This window comes from Typopeltis vanoorti, chromosome 7 (assembly GCF_054136105.1).
Source record: "Typopeltis vanoorti isolate ZY-2024b chromosome 7, IOZ_Tvanoo_1.0, whole genome shotgun sequence".
Classification (NCBI taxonomy): domain Eukaryota; kingdom Metazoa; phylum Arthropoda; class Arachnida; order Uropygi; family Thelyphonidae; genus Typopeltis; species Typopeltis vanoorti.
The window spans coordinates 47,326,472-47,350,930 of record NC_143555.1 but is presented as its reverse complement, the minus strand read 5'-3'; the positions used below and the strand labels follow the sequence as shown (position 1 = coordinate 47,350,930).

The 24,459-nt window shown below is 34.0% G+C and overlaps 1 protein-coding gene across 1 annotated transcript in view; it reads right to left on the bottom strand.

The window, feature by feature from the left end:
- Window positions 1–6,312: 6,312 nt before the first annotated feature.
- mRpS2 (mitochondrial ribosomal protein S2) overlaps window positions 6,313–24,459 on the bottom strand; it is a 92,594-nt gene continuing 74,447 nt past the window's right edge. The window contains exon 4 of the mRNA XM_090395843.1: window positions 6,313–6,764. Coding sequence (XP_090251969.1) covers window positions 6,381–6,764 — 384 coding nt within the window. The 3' untranslated portion in view covers window positions 6,313–6,380. The remainder of the gene's footprint in view (window positions 6,765–24,459) is intronic.

Here is a 24,459-nt window from a genome sequence, read left to right as displayed (position 1 = left end):
GATAAGTACCAGATCGACATAATAGGGGTGACTGAAACAAAAAAGACAAAAACTGGTAAGATCTTTCTGAGCAATAAATACAAAATGCTATATTCAGGCAATGGCAATCAAGGAAAAGAAGTAGCCATAGTATTCAACACAAAATATGAGGCTAATCTTCTTGAAGATTAGCCTCGTATTTTGTGTCAGTCTCAAGTAGAGTAATGTGGGCAAATATGAGAATGGGGAACTGGACAATGAGACTTATTTGTGCCTATGGTCCCACAGAAGGTTCTACTAAGGTAGAAGTGGAGGAATTTTTTGAGGCTTTAGAAAAAGCAACTAACACAATGAAAAAGGAAAAGTTGGTCCTTGTTGGGAATCTAATTTTCCATTTCAATGGTGAATTGGATACGTTTGTGTTGTTTGTTTAGGTGGCTAACAAACCCCAACTCAACATCACCAGAGTTAAAGATCGGTACTATCAACATAAGAAGCCTGAATGGCAAAGAAATGGAGCTAGCTGAGGAATTAGATAAGTACCAGATCGACATAATACGGGTGACTGAAACAAAAAAGACAAACACTGGTAAGATCTTTCTGAGCAATAAATACAGAATGCTATATTCAGGCAATGGCAATCAAGGAAAAGAAGAAGTAGCCATAGCATTCAACACAAAATATGAGGCTAATCTTCTTGAAGATTAGCCTCGTATTTTGTGTCAGTCTCAAGTAGAGTAATGTGGGCAAATATGAGAATGGGGAACTGGACAATGAGACTTATTTGTGCCTATGGTCCCACAGAAGGTTCTACTAAGGTAGAAGTGGAGGAATTTTTTGAGGCTTTAGAAAAAGCAACTAACACAATGAAAAAGGAAAAGTTGGTCCTTGTTGGGAATCTAAATAGCAGAGTAGGAAATGATTGTGAGACATACAAAAATATTTTGGGAAAATTTCGAGAAAACAGCAAAGATAATAATAATGGCAAATATCTGTTGGATTTCTGCTCGGGACATGGACTGGTTATTACTAACACCATGCTCCAACATAAAAATGTGCACAAATTCACACAGAGAGAAGAGGCAAGGAATAAGAAAAGTCTCATTGACTATGTTATTGTTAATAGTGATGTTTTCTCCCTGGTGCAGGACACCAGAGTGTACAGAGGATTTGAAATAGGAAGTGATCACTATTTAGTCTTGAGCAGGATAAAATTGAATTATATATTGAAAAGAATAACATGTAAGAAAGTTTTAAAGCAAATAAAAGTTGAGCAGCTCTCAGATGTGAACTGTAGACTAAAATACACAAAGATTATTGAAGAAAAAATGAAAGAGTTTGAGAACAGGAATCAAACCTTGGAGATTCAGTGGCAAACTCTGAGAAGTATTTTCCGACTGAGTGTTCCTGGCAAGATCTATGCAAGTATACTTGAGAAACGGTTGAGAAGAATTGTGGAAGAAAAGCTTGGTGAAGAACAAGCTGGATTCAGGCCAAATAGAGGCTGTCAGGATCAGATCTTCATTTTACGACAAATAGTCGAGAAAGCATATGAATATAACAAAGATCTGTATTTAAGTTTTGTCGATTTGGAAAAGGCATATGACAAGGTGCCAAGAGAGAAGCTATTCAATACGCTGCAGTTATATCGTGTCAATGGGGCATTATATCAAGTAATACTTAAACTTTATTTGAGTTGTAAGTCAGCAGTTAGAATTGAAGGAAGTACAGGAAGATGGTTTAATGTTAAATCTGGTGTGAGACAAGGACGTACATTATCCCCTCTGTTATTCATTATCTATATGGATCGCATTATGAAGGTAAGATGTATTAAACATGATATCAGAATTGGAGATGTTAATGTCAGCTCTTTGCTTTATGCAGACAATGTTATACTTCTGAATAAATCTGCTACAAGTTTGCAAGATTCCCTGACTAAATTGAATAACTGTTGTAATAGATATGGTATGAAGGTCAGCATTAAAAAGACAAAGGCAATGAAAATAGGTAGAATTGTTGAAAATGTCAAGTGTGTTGTGAACAGGGAACCTGTGGAACAAATAAAACATTTCAGCTACTTAGGCACAATTTTTAGTGAAGATGGTAAATTAAATTTGGAAATAGACAACAGAATCAACAAAGCTGGTATGGTAGCAAGTCAATTGAATAAATTCATATGGAATAAGAGAGAAATTAGTCGAACACTAAATTAGCTGTATACAAGACAGTGTTCAAACCAGTTTTAACTTAAGGATCTGAGAGCTGGGTCAGAAGTAAAACACTTGACCAAAGACTAGAGACCGCAGATATGAGAGTTCTGAGAAAGATTAGAGGCATGAACAGATGGCATCAATGGCAATATCATATTAAAAACGAGGATATTAGGAAAGAACTTGACATTGTTAGCATCCAGAAATGCGTTAGCAGAGCTAATCTCAGGTGGTATGGTTACTTAAACAGAAGGGGTGAGGAAAGATTAGCAAAACAAGTGTTCTCTGCCAGGTTGGCAGGAAAACGACCCAGAGGAAGACCGAGATATAGGTGTATTGATACGGTACAATATGCCTTAGAAGATAGAAATATAAGATCTGATAATGATAATATTGGAGTCTTGACAAGTAATAGACTGATTTGGAGGAAAATTGTAGATAGGAAGTTATTAATTATGTAAATTTTTCATGTAGTACTATCATATCCTGTACACCCCTCGAGGGTACGTCAGGAATTTGATGATGATGATATATTTTTCCCCCTATATTAGTCTAATGTTATTTAAGATTATTACATGAATTTCTGAATTAATATCTTTAATTTAATCATGATTCTAATAAAAAAAAAATGTGTACTCTTAATACTTAGCGATATGACATCACGCGGCTTGTTCTATTTGTGAATGATCAATTGTTTGTATCCCACCTTGTTTTTTAAAACTATTCCTATGTAGTCACTGAAGATGGTCTGTAATATTCAGACTGAAATATTTGGCAAATTAAATAATATTCTTGTGTAAACGTGTATATATTTTATAATATAAAATGTCGACATGTTGTTCCCTTTGTAGCTCTGAATATAGTTGAACTGAAAACTGGAATGGTTTGACAAATTTTTGTAACAGACAAATCTGGGCAAAATTCATCCCATCTAACTGGTGTGTATGCGTGTGTGTGCAAGCAGAAGTCACATACTAATACTACTAATAAAAATAGTAATAATAATGGAGCCTCCTTAGTTCAGTCAGTATAAACAAAGCCCTTTAGTTAGAATGACTCAAATTCGAATCCCTTGCACAAAGAAATTTTATCAGTCCTTTTTAAGGTGAGTTAACAGTCTCATATGGAGATGGCAAGGTTTTACTCCCAGAAACTAAGATGTTTCATTCCACAAACCAGTCCCCATGAACACACACAGTTAAGGATATAAAACACTTACCAGATAAAGAAAACAATGGGAAACCATCTTATTCTGTAATTATTCCCTAGTAAAATATCACTGCTATCCCAACCCTTTAGTTGAGGTGAGAGAGGAGGATATGGGAGAATAATAATAATAATTAAGATTTTCATCTTTTTTTATTTACATATCTCTTTTGCACTTAAAGAACCTGATAAGTGAGCTCTCATCATATGATTTATCAAAACTGTTTATGCAAGAATTTATGGAAAGTAAGCTGATAGCCAGGCATTCATATGAGTAACAATGTATAGAATCACAGAAAAATTTTGCATATCCAATTCTTGCATACACAATTATGATATAAGTTCTGTTGTCATTCCAAATGTGGGTTTGAATCTCACTGTAGGTATGGATATTTGTGATTGTTTTTAGGTGGGAGATAAATTTCATTGCTTGGTGTGAGATGATTCTACTTTTTGGAAGCCTGAAGTGGCTGGAAAAAAGTTTCATGTTTGGCCTTTAGAGCAGAGTTTCCAGACTATGTAAATAATAATAATAAAAAAAAAAAAGAAATATACAAAATCAATAAAAATAGAAAACAAATTTTTAGTCTACCCATGATACGAGTGTACTATAGGTTTGAAAGTAAACTTTTCCTGGATGGAAGCCACATAAAATGTGGTAGTCAATACTTCCTTTGATTTTTGCCAGAAAGGGAAGACCCAAATAATAATTGCCCAAACTAGATACCTTATCCTGATAGTTTGTGTTACAGAGTGTATGGATGTTCTTGTGTTGATTTCTTATTTTCTCCCATTGGACTGTATCTATCCAATGGCCTGTTAATTAGGTGATGTCCAATCCATTTCCAAGAAGGGAGACAAAACTTTTCCATCAAATTACTGTTCATTACGTCAATTATTTTTAAAATAATGGAGAAAACCATTAACATTAAACTTCTACACTGCATAGGGAACTCTCAACTAATAAATGATTGACAGTATGGTTCTACCATTGCTGATCAAATGTCATGATTCGGGGGGGGGGGGGAATCTCAAGCTTTTGCTCTTGATATCTCCAAGCAATATGATAGTGTTTGGCACAAAAACCTTATTAAGTACTTGTAAGCTCACATCATATGGTTTATGTAATGAATTCTGTAACTGGGTTTCCAGTTTTCTCTCTGGCTGCACATCATGTTTGAGGGAGGATAGATCTACATCCCTAAAATGTAAAGGATAAGGATGTCATTTTGCCTCTTTACAAGGCTTTGATAAGACCTCACTTGGCCTATTGTGTGTGCAGGTCTGGTTTCCTGGTTTTTGTTGTGATTCTGATATAGTGGAGAGAGAGAGTGCAAAGTAGAGCGTTAAAAATAATATCAGGATTGTGGAATATTGATTATGAAGACAGATTGAGAATTTGTAGACTGCAGACACTAGCAAATAGGGGTGATATGATCGAAACTTACAAACTTCTGAAGGGTCATACAGGATTTCAGTTGATAGTATTTTTCAATTTATGGAGAATGAGGAAAGGACAAAAGAGCATCCTTAGAAGCTGAGAATGAATGCCACTAAGAAGGAGATAAGGGTTAGATTTTTCTCTCATAGGGTGGTGCATTACTGGAATGGATTGCCATTGGATGTTGTGAGTGCAAGCAGTGTGAATGAATTCAAAAGTATGTCAGTTGGTGCATGTAGTAGGTGGCCTCCCTGGAGGTTTCTCTTAATAATAATAATAATAAAATTTCTACTCATTCACCTATTCTCTTCCTTCTCAATATTAATGACCTCCAAGCGAGTGAAAATCCAATCCAAAGTTTTGTTAATAACACTAGAATGCACTCTTTTCTCATTTTAGAAATCTTACACTATGCAAATCACCAATACTTACAAACTATCAACTTCTAAAACCCTAAATTCTGATCTGTAAAGCATTCTTACTACACCAAAATCACTGGACAAGGTGAAATTTCTATTGGGATAACTCCTATTTTTCTTAGCATAAACATATGTACAAAGAATGCCTTCTTAACATCCAAGAAATTAAGTTTTTATCTTTCACTGATGGCATTACATTAGCTAAGAATAATTATTAACTGTATGGAAACTATGAGCTGGTTTAGACAAAATCCATTGTTTGGACAGACGTGGGTTTCAATCCCATCAAAGACACAAGGAACCTTTATCAGGTATTTTCAAAAGTTTCTTGAAGAAAAGTGCCTACTACCTTATCAAGTATCTAACTCAATCTCAAAGAAAGAAAAAATTACTAGAAGAAAAATCCCTCACATCCTTAAAGATTTTAATATAATCTGACTCGTTTCAAAAACATAAATCCAAACAAGAACAAATGTTACAACACCAAAAATAATGGCAACATATTTTTGGGAGTATTTTTTTTTATTGTGAACTCACACACAAAAGGCAGTAAGCCTATTCTATATTAGTACTATAGGTGAACTATGGGTTAAATAAACTGAAGAACCCTGAGCTAGAGTTCAAACATGGTACTCAGTAAAGCTACTTATAGCCTCTAATAAAAACCTATTCTCGCAGTACAGTAATCTTTTTTTTTTTTTTTTTTTTACAATTCTGTATTACAGTGAAATTGGGCATATTTAATTTCAGGCATAATTACTCATTTAAGAATATAATGACTGTCTTAAAATTTTGTTTTTCTATGTGGCTGTTAATGCATTGCATCTCAAACTGTCTTGAATTTGTTTAACAGATGGAGATAAATACATTTTACATTATCATGAAAGATTTAAAATTTTTTTTTTTTCATTTCACTTTTTTTTTAAAAAAAATCAGTCATTTAATTGTACTTAATTGGATAATTTTTCAGAAATGGAGACAAGTAAAATGTTATCAGTGATGATATAATGATGCTATTTTTAATGTAGATGATTTTTAAAATGAGTACACCAATATCTAGAGAAACAATAACACTTTAATATAACCAAATTTATATATATATATATATTTATTCTTATTATAAACTTAGAGAAAAATATGATCACCATATTTTTCAATGACTTCTTTTCTTTTATCCTTTCCTCTTTGAACTGCTTGTTTAAAAAGTCTGCAATATAATTCTACTGCAGAATAAGTATCATCGTTTCCTGGTATAGGATAAGTAATTAGATTAGGGTTGCAATTTGTATCAACTATTCCTACTGTTGGAATTAACATTTTTGCTGCATCAGTAACTGCTAAATGTCCTTCAAAAATAGAATCTTGAGTATTTAAGATGATAAGGAGATCAGGTAACCTAACTACTGTTCCAAACATCTTAGTAGAATTGGTAAAACATCCTTTCTGCCATTTTCTGGTTTGAGCATATTCTTCACATTCTTTAGCTGTCTTTTCAACCAAATAACAAGCCTTCAAAAATATATAAAATAAAAACAAATGAATGAATGAAATAATGTGCATGTTTGACAGGATAATTGCTAAATTGCTTTATTAGAAATAAAGCCCATGAAAAATAAAATTTTTCAGGGCTTTATTTCTAATACTATAACTGAGAATGCACAATTCAATTCTAGACCTAAATAACAAACACAGGACATACATTTAAATATCATATATTATAACTGCATTAAATTTTATCTATTTATACTAATTTAATACAACTGGTGCATTAGTTTCTGAAAAGAGTGTAGGAATTTACATGGATTTACTTTTGTACTTTGTTACATAATTTCCTGTAAGTTCAGTAATATACAGCTTGATCACTACCATAATCAATGCTTCATTACTACACATGCCATTCACTGAATGAGAAACCTTTATGCAGATGCACCCAAGTGTCACTTAATATATATGCATATATGCAAAATACTTAGTCATGTGTGTCACTATGTGTTCTGGGCAACTGTTTCAGAATGCTGCTGGTCAGTCATAGTTAATAGTGTTAATTACAGTAGGAAAAGCCAAAGATTTTTTGGAGTTCGATAAAAGGCTTATTGTGGGTGCCCATCTTGCTAGAGCCACAATTTTGAAAACAGCAGAGCTGACTGGTTTCTCAAAAATGGTGAGATATTCTAAGTGTTTAATCAGCGTAAAAATAATCCATGTTTGTTTAAGAAGCATTCCTGACAGAAGATAGTTATCTCATTCCTGACAGAAATGAGATAACTATCTTCTGAGAAGGCTTGTAAGGACAAACAGAACTTACTACGAGGGCGGTCTGAAAAGTTCTCAGCCTAACAATGAAAAAACAATTTATAATTTCAAAATTATTTTTATTTTTCAACATAACCTCCCTTAAGACTAATACATTTATTCCAGCGATGCTCCAGTGCCATTATCCCATCCCTGTAGTGGTTCTCAGTAAGATCTGCAAAATACCTCCTCTATAGCTACAATCACCTCTTGATTCAAAGAAAAATACTGACCAGCGAGGAAGAGTTTTAGTTTTGGGAAGAGACAGAAGTCACAGGGAGCCAAATCTGGGGAATAGGGTGGATGTTCCAACAATTCATAGTGCAGGTAACCTAACTACTGTTCCAAACATCTTAGTAGAATTGGTAAAACAGCCTTTTTGCCATTTTTTGATTTTTCCCTTAATTTTCCCATTGCCAAAACACTTTTGTGGGCATTGTCCTGATGAAAGATGATTTTTTTTCTTCTAATCTGGAATAATATTCCCCAGTTATTGCTTTACCCTTTTCAAGATAATTAATAAACAAAATGCCGATGCTACGACCTTTCTTACTGATGGAACCGATTTCGTCTTCTTGGCACTGAACAATTGGCTCCTGTCCACTGTTTTGACTGCTGCTTGGATTCTGGTGTGTTATGGTGAATCCAAGTCTCATCTATAGTAATAAATCGATGCACAAAATCAGTTTTATTCTTGTTAAAACACTCCAAGCACTATTTAGAGATTTTCATACAAGTGCGTTTTTGATCTGCTGTGAGCAAGCGAGGTATCCATCTTGTGCAAAGCTTTATCATATGCAATTCTTCATGCAAAACATCCTACACGTTCTTTTGAAATGCCTATAGTCTCAGCAGTTTCATGCACTTTGACTCGCCAGTCATCCAATACTATATCATGCCCTCGATCAATGATTTCTGGTGTTGTTACACTTTTTGGACATCCTTCACGTGGATCATCTTCAAGGCTGGTACAGCTACGTTTAAACTTGGCAGCTCATTTCTTAATTGTTGAAAACGAATGAGAAGAGTGCCCATAAACTTTTATGAACTTCGAATGAATTTCTTTTCGCATTAAACCTTCTTTTACAAAGAATTTTATAACCGTACAATACTCAATTTTATCCATTTCAAGAGATACAGACAACACTTTTGCTTCAGACAGCTGTATAAAACAAATTACTTGAGAGAATGACTTGCAATTTAACATGGATGGTTATGACAGATGTACCAACTTAGAAAAAAAAAATCTTGCCGATAGTGTTGCCATCCATGGTTGAGGCTGAGAACTTTTCAGACCACCCTTGTATGCACAGCAATTGACCATGGCAATAAAGACTGCTCCTGACCTATATCTTGCCAAACTATGTGCAAAGAATTAAAGAGGATTGGTATTGACAGTCACATGCTTATACAGAAACCACTGATTTCTGCGAGAAACCATAAAGTTTGTCTACAATGGTATCAGGAACACAGTAACTGGACGCTGGAAGAAAGTTGTGGTCTGATGAGTCATGGTATACCTTGTTCTGTACTGACAGTAGGCAGAGAGTCCCCATGAAGCAATGCACCCACATCTCGAGGTTCTGAAGATGGTGTCATGGTGTGGGGTATGCTCTATTGGTATGGAATGGGTACCTTGATATTGCTGAAAGGTTGGGTGTCCTCCAAGGAATATCTGAACATTGTTGCCGATCGAGTCCATTTTGCAATGCTGACTTTTTATTCGGCAGGTGATGGTTGTTTCATGGACAACAATGCTACTGTCCACCATGCAAGAATTGTTCAGCAGACATTCAGCAAGCAGAATAGCAACTAGCAACTTCCACTATCTTCCCTGGCTACCACACAGCCTGAATCAGAACCTCATTGAGAATGTACGGGGCATGTCCGAAAAACAGATCTGGAGGCAATGTCCTGTTCCATCAAATCTGAGTTAATTAAAGGCCTGTCTTTAAATAGACATGCGACTGTCAAATCTGAGTAAACGAAAGGCCTATCTTAGTATGTTGTAGACATATGCAATCCAACAACTTGTGGAATCTATGCCAAACTGCATATGTGCTGCAATTTGGGTTAAAGGGGTCCAACACAGTATTAAATAAAAGTTTCTAATTCAGTGACTGGCATAATTCAGTGCAGATGACAAAACTTAATCTTAAAGTAAAAAGGAATAAAAATACTCATGAAACAGAAAGTAACAACTGCATTCTTAATAGTTAATCTATAGAAGTTACATATGTTAAGTATTTAGCCCCCCCCCTTTTTTTTTTTAGTGAAAATGACAAATTAAATACAAAAATAGATAACAGAATATATTGGTATGGTAGAAAGCCAGTTGAATAAATTTATATGGAAAAATATGCAAAGCCAAAATATCAAGCAAATAACAGATCAATTTGAAAAAGTTGCTGGTAGAAACTAGCCATGAAATTTTAATCGCATTATTCTTATATCTCCAATGATAGCCTACATCTTGACCTCAGTTCTTTACAGGATGATCTTAAAGGATCAGAAGAGTCAATAAGTAAGTAGTTTTAAATTTAATGTGTACCAATGCAAGTATATATGATTTGGTAAAAATGGTAAGATTTAGTATATGTAATTTGGTTAGTATTAGATGAATGGAGAAGCTACAGAAATACAAGGATCACAGTTCTGGTTGATAGGGAAATTAAGTTCAGGAATCATTTTTTTTTTAATTATTTTAACCTTCCATCATTACTTTAAAAGTATTCTTAGCTACATAGGATGATTTTACTTATGTATTTTACCTTGCTCCCAGTATGAATTAAATATTAACATAACTACATAAACTAGTCATGCAACAAATCCACTGAATTCCCAGATTATGAAAATAACTTATTTAAAAGTAATCAGTAATAATTACAATAATAATCACAGTATCTATTGCTAGCTACTTATTAATTTACTGATCATTAACTCTCGTGCAAAGAAAACATATAGTAATCAATCATAGCTTACACATACATAGGATGATTTTACCTATTTATTTTACCTTGGTCCCAGTATGACTAAAACATTCATCATAAATACATAAATAGTCATTCTATAAAAACTAATGAACACACATTTTTTTAATTTTTAACAATTTTCAGTTATTTATTTTAATTTCTTTAACCTATCCTCCATCCATAACATTTATCTATTTCATTCTTAATGCTATTCACAATACCTGCTTCCTCCTAGTAGCTCTGACCCAGCCAACTGCTACCAAGATAAGGTATCTGTTGTATATGCTGCTATAGTAATTTATTCAGTTGCTTCCTGTTAGTTATGCTCAACAAATTACAGTTAATTATCAAAGTCTCATAACTTGCATAGTGAAGCTCTTCTAACATAGTTAATTAGAATGAGTGACCAAAGTTGAGAGCCATAATCCAAAACTGGCTTCTTATAAAAGGTATAACTTCCTTTCTTCAAAGCTTCTTTTAATTAACAAAAATCTATTTTCCTTTACCAGTTGTCTTATTAATATGATTTAGGAACTTCCACCATACCTAAATCCTTATGATTAACTCCTTCCAAATCCTTCCTATTCTTGTACCCACGTAATCTTAGTTTATTACGAAATCCATATATATATATATATATATATATATATATATATATATATATATATATATATATATATATATATATATATGTCTTACCCCAATGAATTTTAAATTCCACATCACTGTTCACTCTTCAAGTCTTTAAAGATCATCCTGAAGAGATCTGAGGTCATCTGAACAATTAACTACTCTACCTAATTTGACATCATCCAACAAAGAGAGAAATTTTACATTTAATGCATGAACATAAACATTGTAATTTCTGAAGATAACTGCAAAAAAATTTGGGTTGTAATCTTCAGAAATAGTGATCGTCCTTAGGTTATGGATACCAGTGTATAGTCTTTCTTCTAGTGGTCTAGTGCCATAGATAACAGAGGCATCCCAAAATTTTATTCTTAAACTTTTTTTTAATAAAGTCTGTCTAGTCCAACTTGTATTCATCTAATACTGCCTTCTTACGAATCAAATAATACTTGTGACAGCAACTAACTACTACTCTGCCCAGTTTAATATCATCATCAGAAAGAGAAATTTTCCTCTTAATATTCACACCAAAATAATTTATGAATACTGTATAATAAAGACCCTAACACTAAACCATGGGATATCACCTGCCTTCTCTTTAACCATCTTGGCCATATGAATAAATATATCAATTTATACTTGTTATCCATGTAATGATATTAAAGCAGGTATGATGGGTAAAAACTCTCTCTCTCTCTAAACACTACTTCCTGTCATCCATTTGTTCAGTTTCTTACCCATTTCGGTAAGTCATCATCAACACTAATCTGGTAAATCAGCGGGTTTTGATGTGGAACATTATTAAAGTCATTGTTGAACTCCAAGCAAATCACTATATCATGGTCATTACCACAATGCATAAAAATCAAGCAGATTTGTTACTTGATCCTATTGAAACCATATTGTGCCTTACTCAACAAGTGATCCTTAACATAGATATACTGGATGTGATTCCTAATTAATATTACTATTAATTTGTCAATAACATAAGAAGACTTACTGGTCTATAATTCCCTTTAATGTGATGAATATCCTCACAAATTGAAATAAGTCTCAAATTTAAATTTTCTATCAGAAGACACTATACTATTCTGAATTGCAGAAATTCACTTAAAATGATCAAAAGTTAAATGATTAATTCTAACATGCAACTGCTTATCACCAAAGGAGATGTATTATCACTACCTTCAATGTTATGCAATTGTTATCACCAAGGATAACAACAATTTACTTCTTGCAAATTATTGTTATCCTCAGTACACTATTTCCTTTTTTTTTTTTTTTCACAAACACATATGCAAAAATACTTAGTAAATTTCTCTGTCAATGAATAGCTGGATTATTCGAAACTGTTCTAAGAGATGCTAATGCTTAATTTATATAGAAATAGTGGATATTATTGGAACCAACATTATTTCAAAGCTGAATATATGTAGAAACTGATAGCACAATGAGAGGCAAATCCACCACAGCAAGCCTTCTTTTGCTTGGCATGGTGGTGGTGGGCCTACTGTTCTTTTGGTGACAAGGCAGAAAGTTTAAGAGAGCAAAAACTCCCAGTTGGTACATAATAGTAATTATCAAAGAAAAAGCTGTACAGTTTCATTTTGGCAATGCAAACTATATAGTAGAAATAGTGGATATTAAAGATAAAACATTATTTCAAAGCCGAATAGTAGAAACTTTGGAAATTTCAAAATTTTGACCACAGAGCTTACGAGAATACAATCCTTGGCATCAGAGTTGCCTTAGAAATGAAGCCATGTGGCCTTTCTCTGATACCAACTGAGTGCGTAATAGTAATTATCAAAAAAATTATAAAAAATGACATCAGATTGCTTTGGTATTGAATGGGAATTTTTGATCTCTTAAGGTTTCTGTCTGGTCTCTGAAGAGAACCAACAAGTTCAAGACAGTAGCTCTCAGGCTAGGGAAACTTTTATCAAAATGCACTAATAAAAGGCAAATATACAAACTCTTGGTCAGCATTCACAGTTTTGAATAATCCAGCTATTCATTGGCAGAGGAAATTACTAAGTATTTTTGCAAATGTGTTTGTGAAAACTGATCATTGCAAAAGGAAATAGGGCACTGAGGATACAAATAATTTACAAGTAAAAAAGGCCGTATGCCTTCATTTCTAAGGCAACTCTGATACCACCATCATCATCAAATTCTTTATATATACCCTCAAGGGGGTGTACAGGATATGATAGCACTACATGAAAAATTTACATCGATATTAACTATTTTCCTCCAAATCAGTCTGTTACCTGTCAAGACTCCAACGTTATCAGATCTTATATTTCTATCTTCTAAGGCACTTTTTACTGTATCAATCCACTTATATCTTAGTCTTCCTCTGGGTGTTTTTTCTGCACCTGACAGAGAACACTTGTTTTGCTAATGTTTCCTCTCCCATTCTGTTTAAGTGACCATACCACCTGAGATTAGCACTGCTAATGCATTCCTGAATGCTGACAATGTGAAGTTCTTTCCTAATATACTTATTTTTAATATGATATAGTCATTGATGTCATCTGTTCATGCCCCTAATCTTTCTCAGGATTCTCATATCTTCAGCTTCTAGTCTTTGGTCAAGTGTTTTACTTCTGACCCAGCTCTCAGATCCATAAGTTAAAATTGGTTTGAACACTGTCTTGTATACAGCTAATTTAGCGTTTTGGCTAATTTCTCTCTTATTCCATATGAATTCATTCAGTTGACTTCCTACCATACCAGCTTTGTTGATTCTGTTATCTATTTCCATATTTAATTTACCATCTTCACTAAAAATCTTGCCTAAGTGGTTGTTTCACTTGTTCTATAGGTTCTCTCCATTCACAATGCAGTTGATATTTTCAATGCTTCTGCCTATTTTCATTGTCTTTGTCTTGTTATTGCTGACCTTCATCCTAGATTTATTTAGAAGTATAACATCATCAGCATAAAGCAAAGAGCTGAGATTAACATCTCCAATTTTGATATCAGGTTTAATACCACTTTCCTTCATAATGTGATTCACATAGATAATGAATAACAGAGGGGATAATGTACATCCTTGTCTAACACCAGATTTAACATTAAACTGCTCTCCTGTAATTCCTTCAATTCTAATTGTCGACTTACAACTCAAATAAAGTTTAAGTATTGCTTGATATAATGGCCCATGGACACCACATAACTGTAGCGTTTCGAGCAGCTTCTCTCGGCACCTTGTCATATGACTTTTCCAGATCTGCAAAACTTATATACAGATCTTTGTTATATTCCCATGATTTCTCAACTATTTGTCTTAAAGTAAAAATCTGATCCTGACAACCCCTATTTGGCCTGAACATGTTGTTCTAGAAGTTTATCTCACAATTTTTCTGAGCTTTTTTTCAAATATGCTTGCATAAAAGGCATTTATGTCTTTTATGCAAACTGTATGCATATTTTTGCATACAGTTTGGTTCTCTTATATTTTTCTCTATATTCTCCAAGAGCACATGCTGACTTCTTACTAGGAACTGTTGATATGCTTTTTCTTTTCCATGACTGCCTCTGACTTATTCAATCTACCATGGAGTTCTGATTTTTTGATGTTGGAGTTTTGACAAGTAACAGATTGATTTGGAGGAAAAATAATGATGTAATTTTTTTCATGTAGTACTATCATATCCTGTACACCCCTTGAGGGTACATGGCAGGAATATGATGATGATGAGTATATAGTTTACCTCAGAAAGCTGCTCAACTTTGATTCTTTTTAAAACTTTCACAGATACTTTTCTTTTTAATACAATCTTCATTTTCATCATTTTCAAAACTAAATGATGATCACTTCCTATTTCAAATCACATGTATACTCCTGTACTGGATTTGAACCAGTGTGAAGATATTACTATCTACAATAACATATTGGTTTCTCACTATAAATAATTAAAATCTCAATGCAGAAACTCTAGCAAATGAAATTACCTGTTGTGCCAAATCTCTAAATATTTGAGAAAAAGTAAAAAAAGGTTCAGATTGTTTTCACTTTTATGACTTTTATAGCTGTTCACAATTACTTCACATTCATTGTTAAATGTCTGGATTTTTTTTACTCTTCTCATATTAATGCTCTACCACCAGTTCTATTTTAATTTTTATATGGTCCACTCATTATAGCAACCTCACAGGAAAATCATGGAAGATTCTATTTTAAAGATGTTTAAAGGTCGTAAACAATTAAACATTGATTCCTGTTCCACCTATGTCGTATTTGTTAAATTTGGGTATATTAATTTTGTCAAGGATTGTATCAATGATAATTACCACTATAAATTAAAAGTTCTAATAAAAGCCTCACTGACTATGTTATTGTTGATAGTGATATTGTCATGTTAGTTCAGGAGACAAGAGTATATAGAGAGGATTTGAATTTGGAAGTTTTAAGTAGGTTAAAAATGAATATCACATTGAAAAGAATGGCATGTAAAGAAGTTTTAAAAGAATTACAGTTGAGCAGCTTTTACAGGTAAACTGTATACTCAATTATACAAACATTATTGAAGAAAGAATGAAACAGTTTGTAAACAACAACCAAATCTTCAGGTCTCAATGGCAAACTGAAGAAAACAATGACTGATTCAGCTAGGGAGGCATGTGGTGAAGTTGTATGCAAGGATAGAAAGCTAAAAACACAAGAAGAAAACATACCGAAAGTTCCTAGCAAAGAAGTCAGCAGATGCTCTAAAAAACCTTAGAAAAGAGTACTGTAAAAGTAATTAAAGATGCTAAAGGTGACATGAAAACTGAAGATAAGGATATCCTAGATGTCTGAGTAAGTACTTTGAAAGAAATAAAACAAATGAAACAAGCACTGACAAAACGGTAGCAGAAAATTTTCAAGAGGAAAGCAAACAATAGTACATATCAATATCTGAGGTATAAGTCATTAAAACATGAAATGTGGAAAGGCAGCTGGAGTAGATGATACTCAAACAGAAATGCTTAAATACAGATGTATAAAAGTTTTGAAGTGGCTGCACTACATAATTCAGAGGACCTGGTTAGAAGGTCGAATTCCAGATGATTGAAGTAGAGTTCTCATAGCTCCCAAAAAAAGGAATAAAGCTTAATAAGGGAATTTCTCTACTAAATGTTCCAGGTAAGATTTAATAAAGTCTACTTGAAAAAAGGTTGAGAAAAACTGTCGAAGAGAAACTTTTTGGAGAAGAACAAGTTTGGTTCAGGCCAAACAGATGTTGTCAAGATCAGGTTTTCACTTTAAGACAAATATCAAACTTAGAAATTGTGGGAATAAGACAAGGATCTGTACTTAAGTTTTGTAGATCTGGAAAAGGCATATGACAAGGTACCCAGAAAAAAAAGCTTTTCAAAACCCTAGTTAGATGGGGTAAATAGAACATTACACAGGGCAACACATAGCATATATTTAAGTTGTTGTAAGTCAGCAGTTAGAACTGAATTGAAAAATAAAGGAAGAACAGTTTGATGTAAAATCAGGTATAAGACAAAGGTGCAAATTACCTCCACTCTTAGTCATCATCTATATGAATCGTATGATGAAAGAAAGTGGCATTAAAACAGATATTAGAATTGGAGATATCAAACTTAGCTCTTTGCTTTACACAGATGATGTACTCTTAAACACACTTGGGTTCATCATACATTCCACTGCAAATCTCCAGGATTCTCTAACTAAACTGAATAATAACTGTGACAAATTTGGAATGAAATCAGCAATAAAAAGACCAAATCTATGAAAATAGGCAGGAACATAAAAGATTTCAGCTGCATTCTAAAGAGAGCCTATAGAACAAGTAAAATATTTCAGCTATGTAGGCACAGTTTTCAGTGAGGAAAGCAAATTAAATTTGGAAACAGACAAGAGAATAAGGAAACCTGGTATGGTTGGGAGACCAATTGAATAAATTTATATGGAATAAGAGAGAAATTAGCCAAAACTCTAAACTAGTAGTATACAAGATGGTGTTCCAACCAATTTTAAGTTATGGATCTGAGAGTTGGGTTACGAAAAAAACACTCGATCAAAGATTAGAGACCACAGATGTGAGAGTTCTGTTTAAGTTAATCTAAGGTGATATGGCCACTTAAACAGAATAGGAGAGGAAAGGTTAGCAAAACAGTAGTTTTGCTAACCTTTCCTCTTCGATGTCAAGATGGCAGGAAAGAGATCCAACCCAGAGGAAGACCAAGGCTTGGACAGATTGATTCAGTCATAAGAGCCTTATAAGAACAAAATGTTAGATATGACAATATTGGAGTGCTAACAAGTAATAGACTAATTTGGAAGAAAATTGTGGATATGAGATTATTAATCACGTAAACTGAATTCATGTAGCGCTGTCATAATTGCCTGAACATCCCTTGAGGGTACATATCACGAAGTTGATGATAATGAATTAAAATTTAAATAATAATAAAACAAGTCTAATACTTTGAGTTTTCTTAAGTTTATTTTCCCCTTTTGAATCATTTTATACTTTTGGTACAGTAGAGGTTTTTTTTTTTTTTTTTTTTTAATCAGTTTAATCATCAGTTTTATGTGGTAAATAGTATTTTTTGTAAGTTTAGCTTACTTGTTGCAGTTGCAGTATAACTAAAAGAAAGGATGTTGCAGTTACTGTTGGACTGTTGATAATTACAAATGCCTTTTTTTATTGATTATCACTGATTTTGTAATAATAGAATGAGGGAATAGAACATGAACAAATCATTTTATCTTTTGAGAGAGCTCAGTCATAGTGTGAGGTAATTAATTAATGACGACAGCAAGCTAAAACAAGTGGGCAGTAGAAATTAGCATTTTTCTTACCTGATGATGAAATATGCAGAATCTGACCATTAACAGTTAATATTGAAACTTGGAAATTGAGAAAGAGGATTTTTCCCAAAAAATATTTATGTTGATTATAATCTAAATGTTTTTCAACTATTTTCTGAGTTGTCACACTGTCATAACATCAATGAACCCTGTCCATCTGATGTTTTGGAGCCAATTAGAATTCAAAAATGCACTGATTTAGTTATATGTATAGACCTAAGGATTTTATTTTATTCAGGGTTTTTATTATGATGAATGTGCTCAATGTTTGTTTATAATAACAGAGAAGAAATTGCTTGATTTTTTTCATAAAAATGATTCAAAACATAAGTGACAGAAATGAAAATGTAACAAAAAAAAAAAAAAAAAAAAAAAGATTATCATTAATAATAATAAATGGTCTTGCATCACTTATCAAATGCATGAATTTTTTCTTTACAGAATGACACACACACACAAAGTAGTTAATATATTTGCTTCAACATGCAGTTATACAATATAAAAATTAACTACATTAACTTACAAATTAGTCAGATGTGGAATTAAGCATATGACAATGAAATATTAGGTGACAGTGGTAGAGTATATCCAGACGGATATCTCACGAGTGAGATGTCTGCTGGTGAGCTGAGCCTGCACAAAATTTTTACCTGAGCAACCCGATTAAGAGGAGGTTTCCTAAGGGAAACAGAAAATAGTAGCTGCAGTTCTTGCACACAATTACACACACACAAATCAAAATGACGATCTATACCTGTACCTTCATCTATATCCCATTGCAAATGCATTGCTTAGAAAGAGGTCAGCAGACATACCATGGTATACCAGCTACAAACACGACTCATGTGTTTGTAGCCAGTATAAATTGGAATATGATGAACCCAAGTCGGTACAACTATGCCAGCGTGAAATGGCTGCAAGAAGGAACTGACTGAGTTTGAAAGAGGTGTTGTAATAGGATGACATGTTGCAGGCCTATCCGTTTAGCAAATTGTTGACAAATGGAGCCATCCCAGGTCAACAAGCAGTGATACCATACTGAGATGGAAGTGCAGAGAGTCAACTGCAAGACTTCCTGAAAAACAATATTCCATACTCACCGAATGTGACCGTAGGGTGCTACAAAGGATAATATGTAAAAACTGCCATTTGTCAGCTGACGTGATGAATGCAGAGTTCCAGACATCGACTGTGGTGCTGGTATAACACAAAGCTACATAAATTTGCACAAAAACATTCAGAACCGAGGCTGACAATGCGGGTTTCCATGGTAGGACTGCAATATGCAAGCTCCACATTAAACTAACATGTAGCATCATCTTCAGTGGTGCAAAGATCATGTACAGTGAGACACAGAAGCTCGAAAAAAGCTGTTTATGGAGCAACAAATCAGCTACATCCTCTACTAAGCAGATGGACAGTTGTGGTGGATGCCTGGTGAATGTCTCTTACTAAAGTGTGTAACCCCAATCATGAAATTTGGAGGTTGGCGATGTGATGATGTGGTTCTGTTTTTCCCTCATTCGTTCTACCAAAGATCACCTCTCTCTTCTCTCAGTGCGTGGAGAATATAAAGTACCCTGCTCCTGCAACCTTGCTCAGAGCTACATCAACGAGTGGAAGTATTTCACTCATTGATGTAGCTCTGAGCAGTTTTTCAAAATGTTGTTGACATGATGTTTCTATACGGATATCACCAGAATCTAGTTTCTTAACTGGTTTTGGAGAACCTGCCAGTTCTCCTACATCCTTTTGAATAAAGAATGGTGATATTTTTCCTACTGGTTTTTCACGTGCTGCATGGATGATCAGAAAAACTCTACATTTATAATGGTATCACATCATTTGTTTCTTACTTCTGTTATCAAATGATGTATCTATAGTATCATACTTGGTTGGGACTTTGTTAGAGCCCCTGAAACATTTGAAGACGAAGGATTCATGTTCAAGAGACTTTTTTGTGCTTTGCCAGAACTTTCCATCCACGATTGAGCTACACATGCACATCAACTGGCCAGCAAGCAATGACTACACTCACAAGTGGAATGCTAGGATTACCCAGATATTATATCAGCACCACAGCAAGCCCTGGGTCTTGCTGCAGACCATGAGCCAGGACCCAACATGAATGACCCTTGCAGGCAAGCCCACTAGCTGACTGGTTCTGATTGGGGCCATTCAGCACTCCCCATCTTGCCAATGCATTAGTGTAGAGTAGTGCAAGACTAACACGATCTACCCCCCCCCCCCTCCTTTCCAGGTGTCCATAGGTCGCACTGGATGCCAAACAGGGAGGCAGGGAATTAGATCTCAGTGATGGCAGCATGGAAGAAAGGGCAGTAAAAAAAAACTCAGGAGGAGAAGCAGAGCAAAGAATACAAAAAAAGAACAAAAAGGGCCAGAATCATCAATGGGAGGTCCCTCCTCAACCACAAAACAGACAGGTGTCATACAAGGAAGATAGAGGAAAGGTTAGCAAAACAGGTGTTTAAGTCAAGATGGTAGGGGAAAGAAATACCTTGAAGAAAACAAAATACTAGGTGGACTGATTCAGTCAGAAGTGGCTTAGAAGACCAAAATGTACACAATCATTCAGTATTGTCACAATATTCTGTCACTCCCTAAGTCTGTACATATCATGAAATGGTTCATGATGATTTTAAAAAAATACAGGTCAGGAGAGGATGAAAAAAAGTATATAATCAAATTCCTGCCATGTACCCTCTCTATAGGGGTGTACAGGATATGATAGTACTACGTGGAAAACTTACATCATTACTAACTTCCTATCTACAATTTTACTCCAAATCAATCTGTTACCTTTGAAGACACAAAAATTATCAGATCTTATATTTCTGTCTTCTAAGGCACTTTTTTATTGCATCAATTTACCTATACCTTGGTCTTCCTCTGGGTCTTTTTCCTGCCAACCTGGCTGTTCTCTGCCAGGATTTGCGCTAAATCTGCTAACAATGTTAAGTTCTTTCCTAATATTCTAATCTAATATTGCCATTGATGACATCTGTTCATGCCCCAATCTTTCTCAGGCCTCCCATATCTACAGTCTCTAGTTTTTGGTCAAGTGTTTTACTTCTGACCCAGCTCTCAGATCCACAAGTTAAAATTGGTTTGAACACTGTCTTGTATACAGCTAATTTAGTGTTTTGACTAATTTCTCTCTTATTCCATATAAATTTATTCAGCTGACTTACTATCATACCAGCTTTCTTGATTCTGTTGTCTATTTTCATATTTAATTTATCATCTTCTTCACTAAAAATTGTGCCTAAGTAGGCTGAAATGTTTTACTTGTTCTATAGATTCTCCATTTACAATGCAGTTGATATTTTCAATGTTTCTGCCTATTTTCATTGTCTTTGTTATTGATAACCTTCATACCAGATTTATTTAGAAGTATAACATCATCTGCATAAAGTTAAGATTTAACATCTCCAATATTGATATCAGGAATACCACTTTCCTTCATAATGTGATCCATATAATAATGAATAACAGAGGGGATAATTGACATCCATGTCTGACACCAGATTTAACATTAAACCATCTTCCTGTACTTCCTTCAATTTTAATTGCTGACTTACAACTAAAATAATGACTAAGTATTGCTTGATACTAATAGAAATCAATGAAAGAGAAAACAGATTATCTTCTCCATTTATAGAAAACCCACCAACACAGGATAATTTCTTAATGCTGCCTCACATCACCACCCCACAAAAAATAGGTTTAATAAAAACCTTGAGGGATAGAGCTTACAATATTTCCAGCACAGAAAAACAGTAGAATGAAAAATTACATTATCTAACACAGACTCTAAAAAAAAAAATGGTTTTGAATCCTGGACAATCAAGAAAATCCTCAACACACCTCCAAAAAGCATCTCTCAAAAGCAAGATTTCAAGAACGCAATTATGCTACCATACATCAGGAATGTTACGAACAAACTAGCCAAATTACTTTACAAACAGAACATCAAAGTAGCTTTTCTACCGCTAGAAAAAATATCTAGATTTCTGCATGACGCAAAACCTCCACATCACCCATTAAAAACACTAGGTGTCTATAAAATTTACTGTTTCTGTGGCATCTGTTACATAGGCCATAAGGGAAGATCGGGAGAAATTTGTATGAACGCACATCAAAACGACATACAAAAAAGGAGAGAACATAAATCAGGTCTAGCATATCACACAACTTCCACTGGCCATAATGTACTATGGCATAAAACGAACTGTCTTATATTGAAAAAAACTGTTTCACAAGGAACTTTAAAGAAGCTGCAAATATGCTCAGAATCCCAATGCAAAGCAACAAAAACCAGGGCCTAATTCTACACCAAGTTTGGTCAGCATTCATAAAAAATATACCTAAGTCAGATCTTGGACAGTTGTGAACGTGAACAACATCCAGCATTGTTCAAACATAGCATGCATGAATGTATATATCGATTCTGCATTCGATTTTTTTTTAAAATTTTTAATTTGATGAACAGTTAGACGGCCATAACAACATCAATGGACTATTGTGAGTAATTTTCTCATTTATTGTGTTTAAATATTTAGTTACCTTAAATCCTTGAAGTAAGTCAAACGACATACGAAACTTGTTGGATTTTGTTTATCTTTATCTCAATAAAGATGTGGTCGCAATACTGGAATTTTTCTTTTGAACTTCTAAACCACAGAAACCTATGCCTACAAATACAGTTTTGTCTTTTTTTTCTCTCAAAAAGACCTTTAACTCTTTTCCCTTACCTTCAACAATGCTCAACTTAACAGTCAGATCTTTCTTCTCAGACTGACTCTTACTCCTAGCCTTGAATGGCATAATCACATCATTTCTATAGCATTTTCAGCTTCTAGAAAATTTAGCATCCTTTTGCTCAAGATGTTACTTTTCATCTGCCCAAGTTATTTATTCTTTATAAATCTCAAATTCACCCAACCTTGGAATATTGCTCTCACAGTTGGGGTGATCCACCTAAAACTATCTAAAAATTCTTGATGATGTTAAGAAAAGAGCCAGTTGATCAATAACTCCTTTCTCCAGTGGCGGCCTGTTAAAGCTTTAAGTGGGGTTGCTGCCTATAGAAAATAATTTTTTAAAAATTATTTTTTTCCTAATTAGTAACCAATTTATTAATAAATAAATCTGTAGATTTATTTATTAAATCAAGATTCTCTGACTAAATTGAATAGATGTTGTAATAGATATGGTATGAAGGTCAGCAATAAAAAGACAATGAAATAGGCAAAATCATTGAAAATGTCAACTGTGTTATGAATGGAGAACCTGTGGAACAAGTAAAACATTTCAGCTACTTAGGCACGATTTTTAGTGAAGATGGTAAATTAAATATGGAAATAGACAACAGAATCAGCAAAGCTGGTATGGTGGGAAGTCAAATGAATAAATTCGTATGGAATAAGAGAAATTAGTCGGAACACTAAATTAGCTGTATACAAGACAGTGTTCAAACCAGTATTAACTTATGGATCTGAGAGCTGGGTCAGAAGTAACACACTTGACCAAAGACTTCAGACCGCAGATATGTGAGTGCTGACAAAGATTATAGGGGTAAACAGATGGCATCAGTGGCAATATCGTATTAAAAACGAGGATATTAGGAAAGAACTTGACAACGTCAGCATCCAGGAATGCGTTAGCAGAGCTAATCTCAGGTGGTATGGTCACTTAAACAGAATGGGCGAAGAAAGATTAGCAAAACAAGTGTTCTCTGCCATGTTGGCAGCAAAATGACCCAGGGGAAGACCAAGATATAGTTGGATTGATACGGTACAAAATGTCTTAGACGATAGAAATATAAGATCTGGTAATGTTGGAGTCTTGACAAGTAACAGACTGATTTGGAGGAAAATTGTAGATAGGAAGTTAGTAATGATGTAATTTCTTTCATGTAGTACTATCATATCCTGTACACCCCCTTGAGGGTACATGGCAGGAATTTGATGATGATGATAGAAGATAAATATCATGAATACTGCAAAATTTTCTGGAGGCTATTGAAAGGGTTTAGAAATGGTGAGAGAGTACTGTAAAAGGAATCAAAATAATTGTGACATAAATGCCAAAGATTTTTCAGGATGCTTGTAATAATTACTTTTAAAAATTATTAAATGAAATAAGCAGTTATGAAACAAGAATAGAAAATATGCGGGAAGAATTTATTCATTGTCTCATGTTGATTCCATGCATTAATAAAGGGGAATAGTTAGATTAAGAGATAATCATCCTACCCCATAAAAAGTTCTAGTATACCAGGTATTGGTAGTTGTGATGACCTACAAAATCTGAAATGATCATTATTTTAAATAGCAAGAGAATAATGCTTGGATAAATTTTAATTAATTAAATACAGATCTTTGTTATATTCCCATGCTTTCTCAACTATTTGTCGTAAAGTGAAGATCTGATCCTGACAGCCTCTATT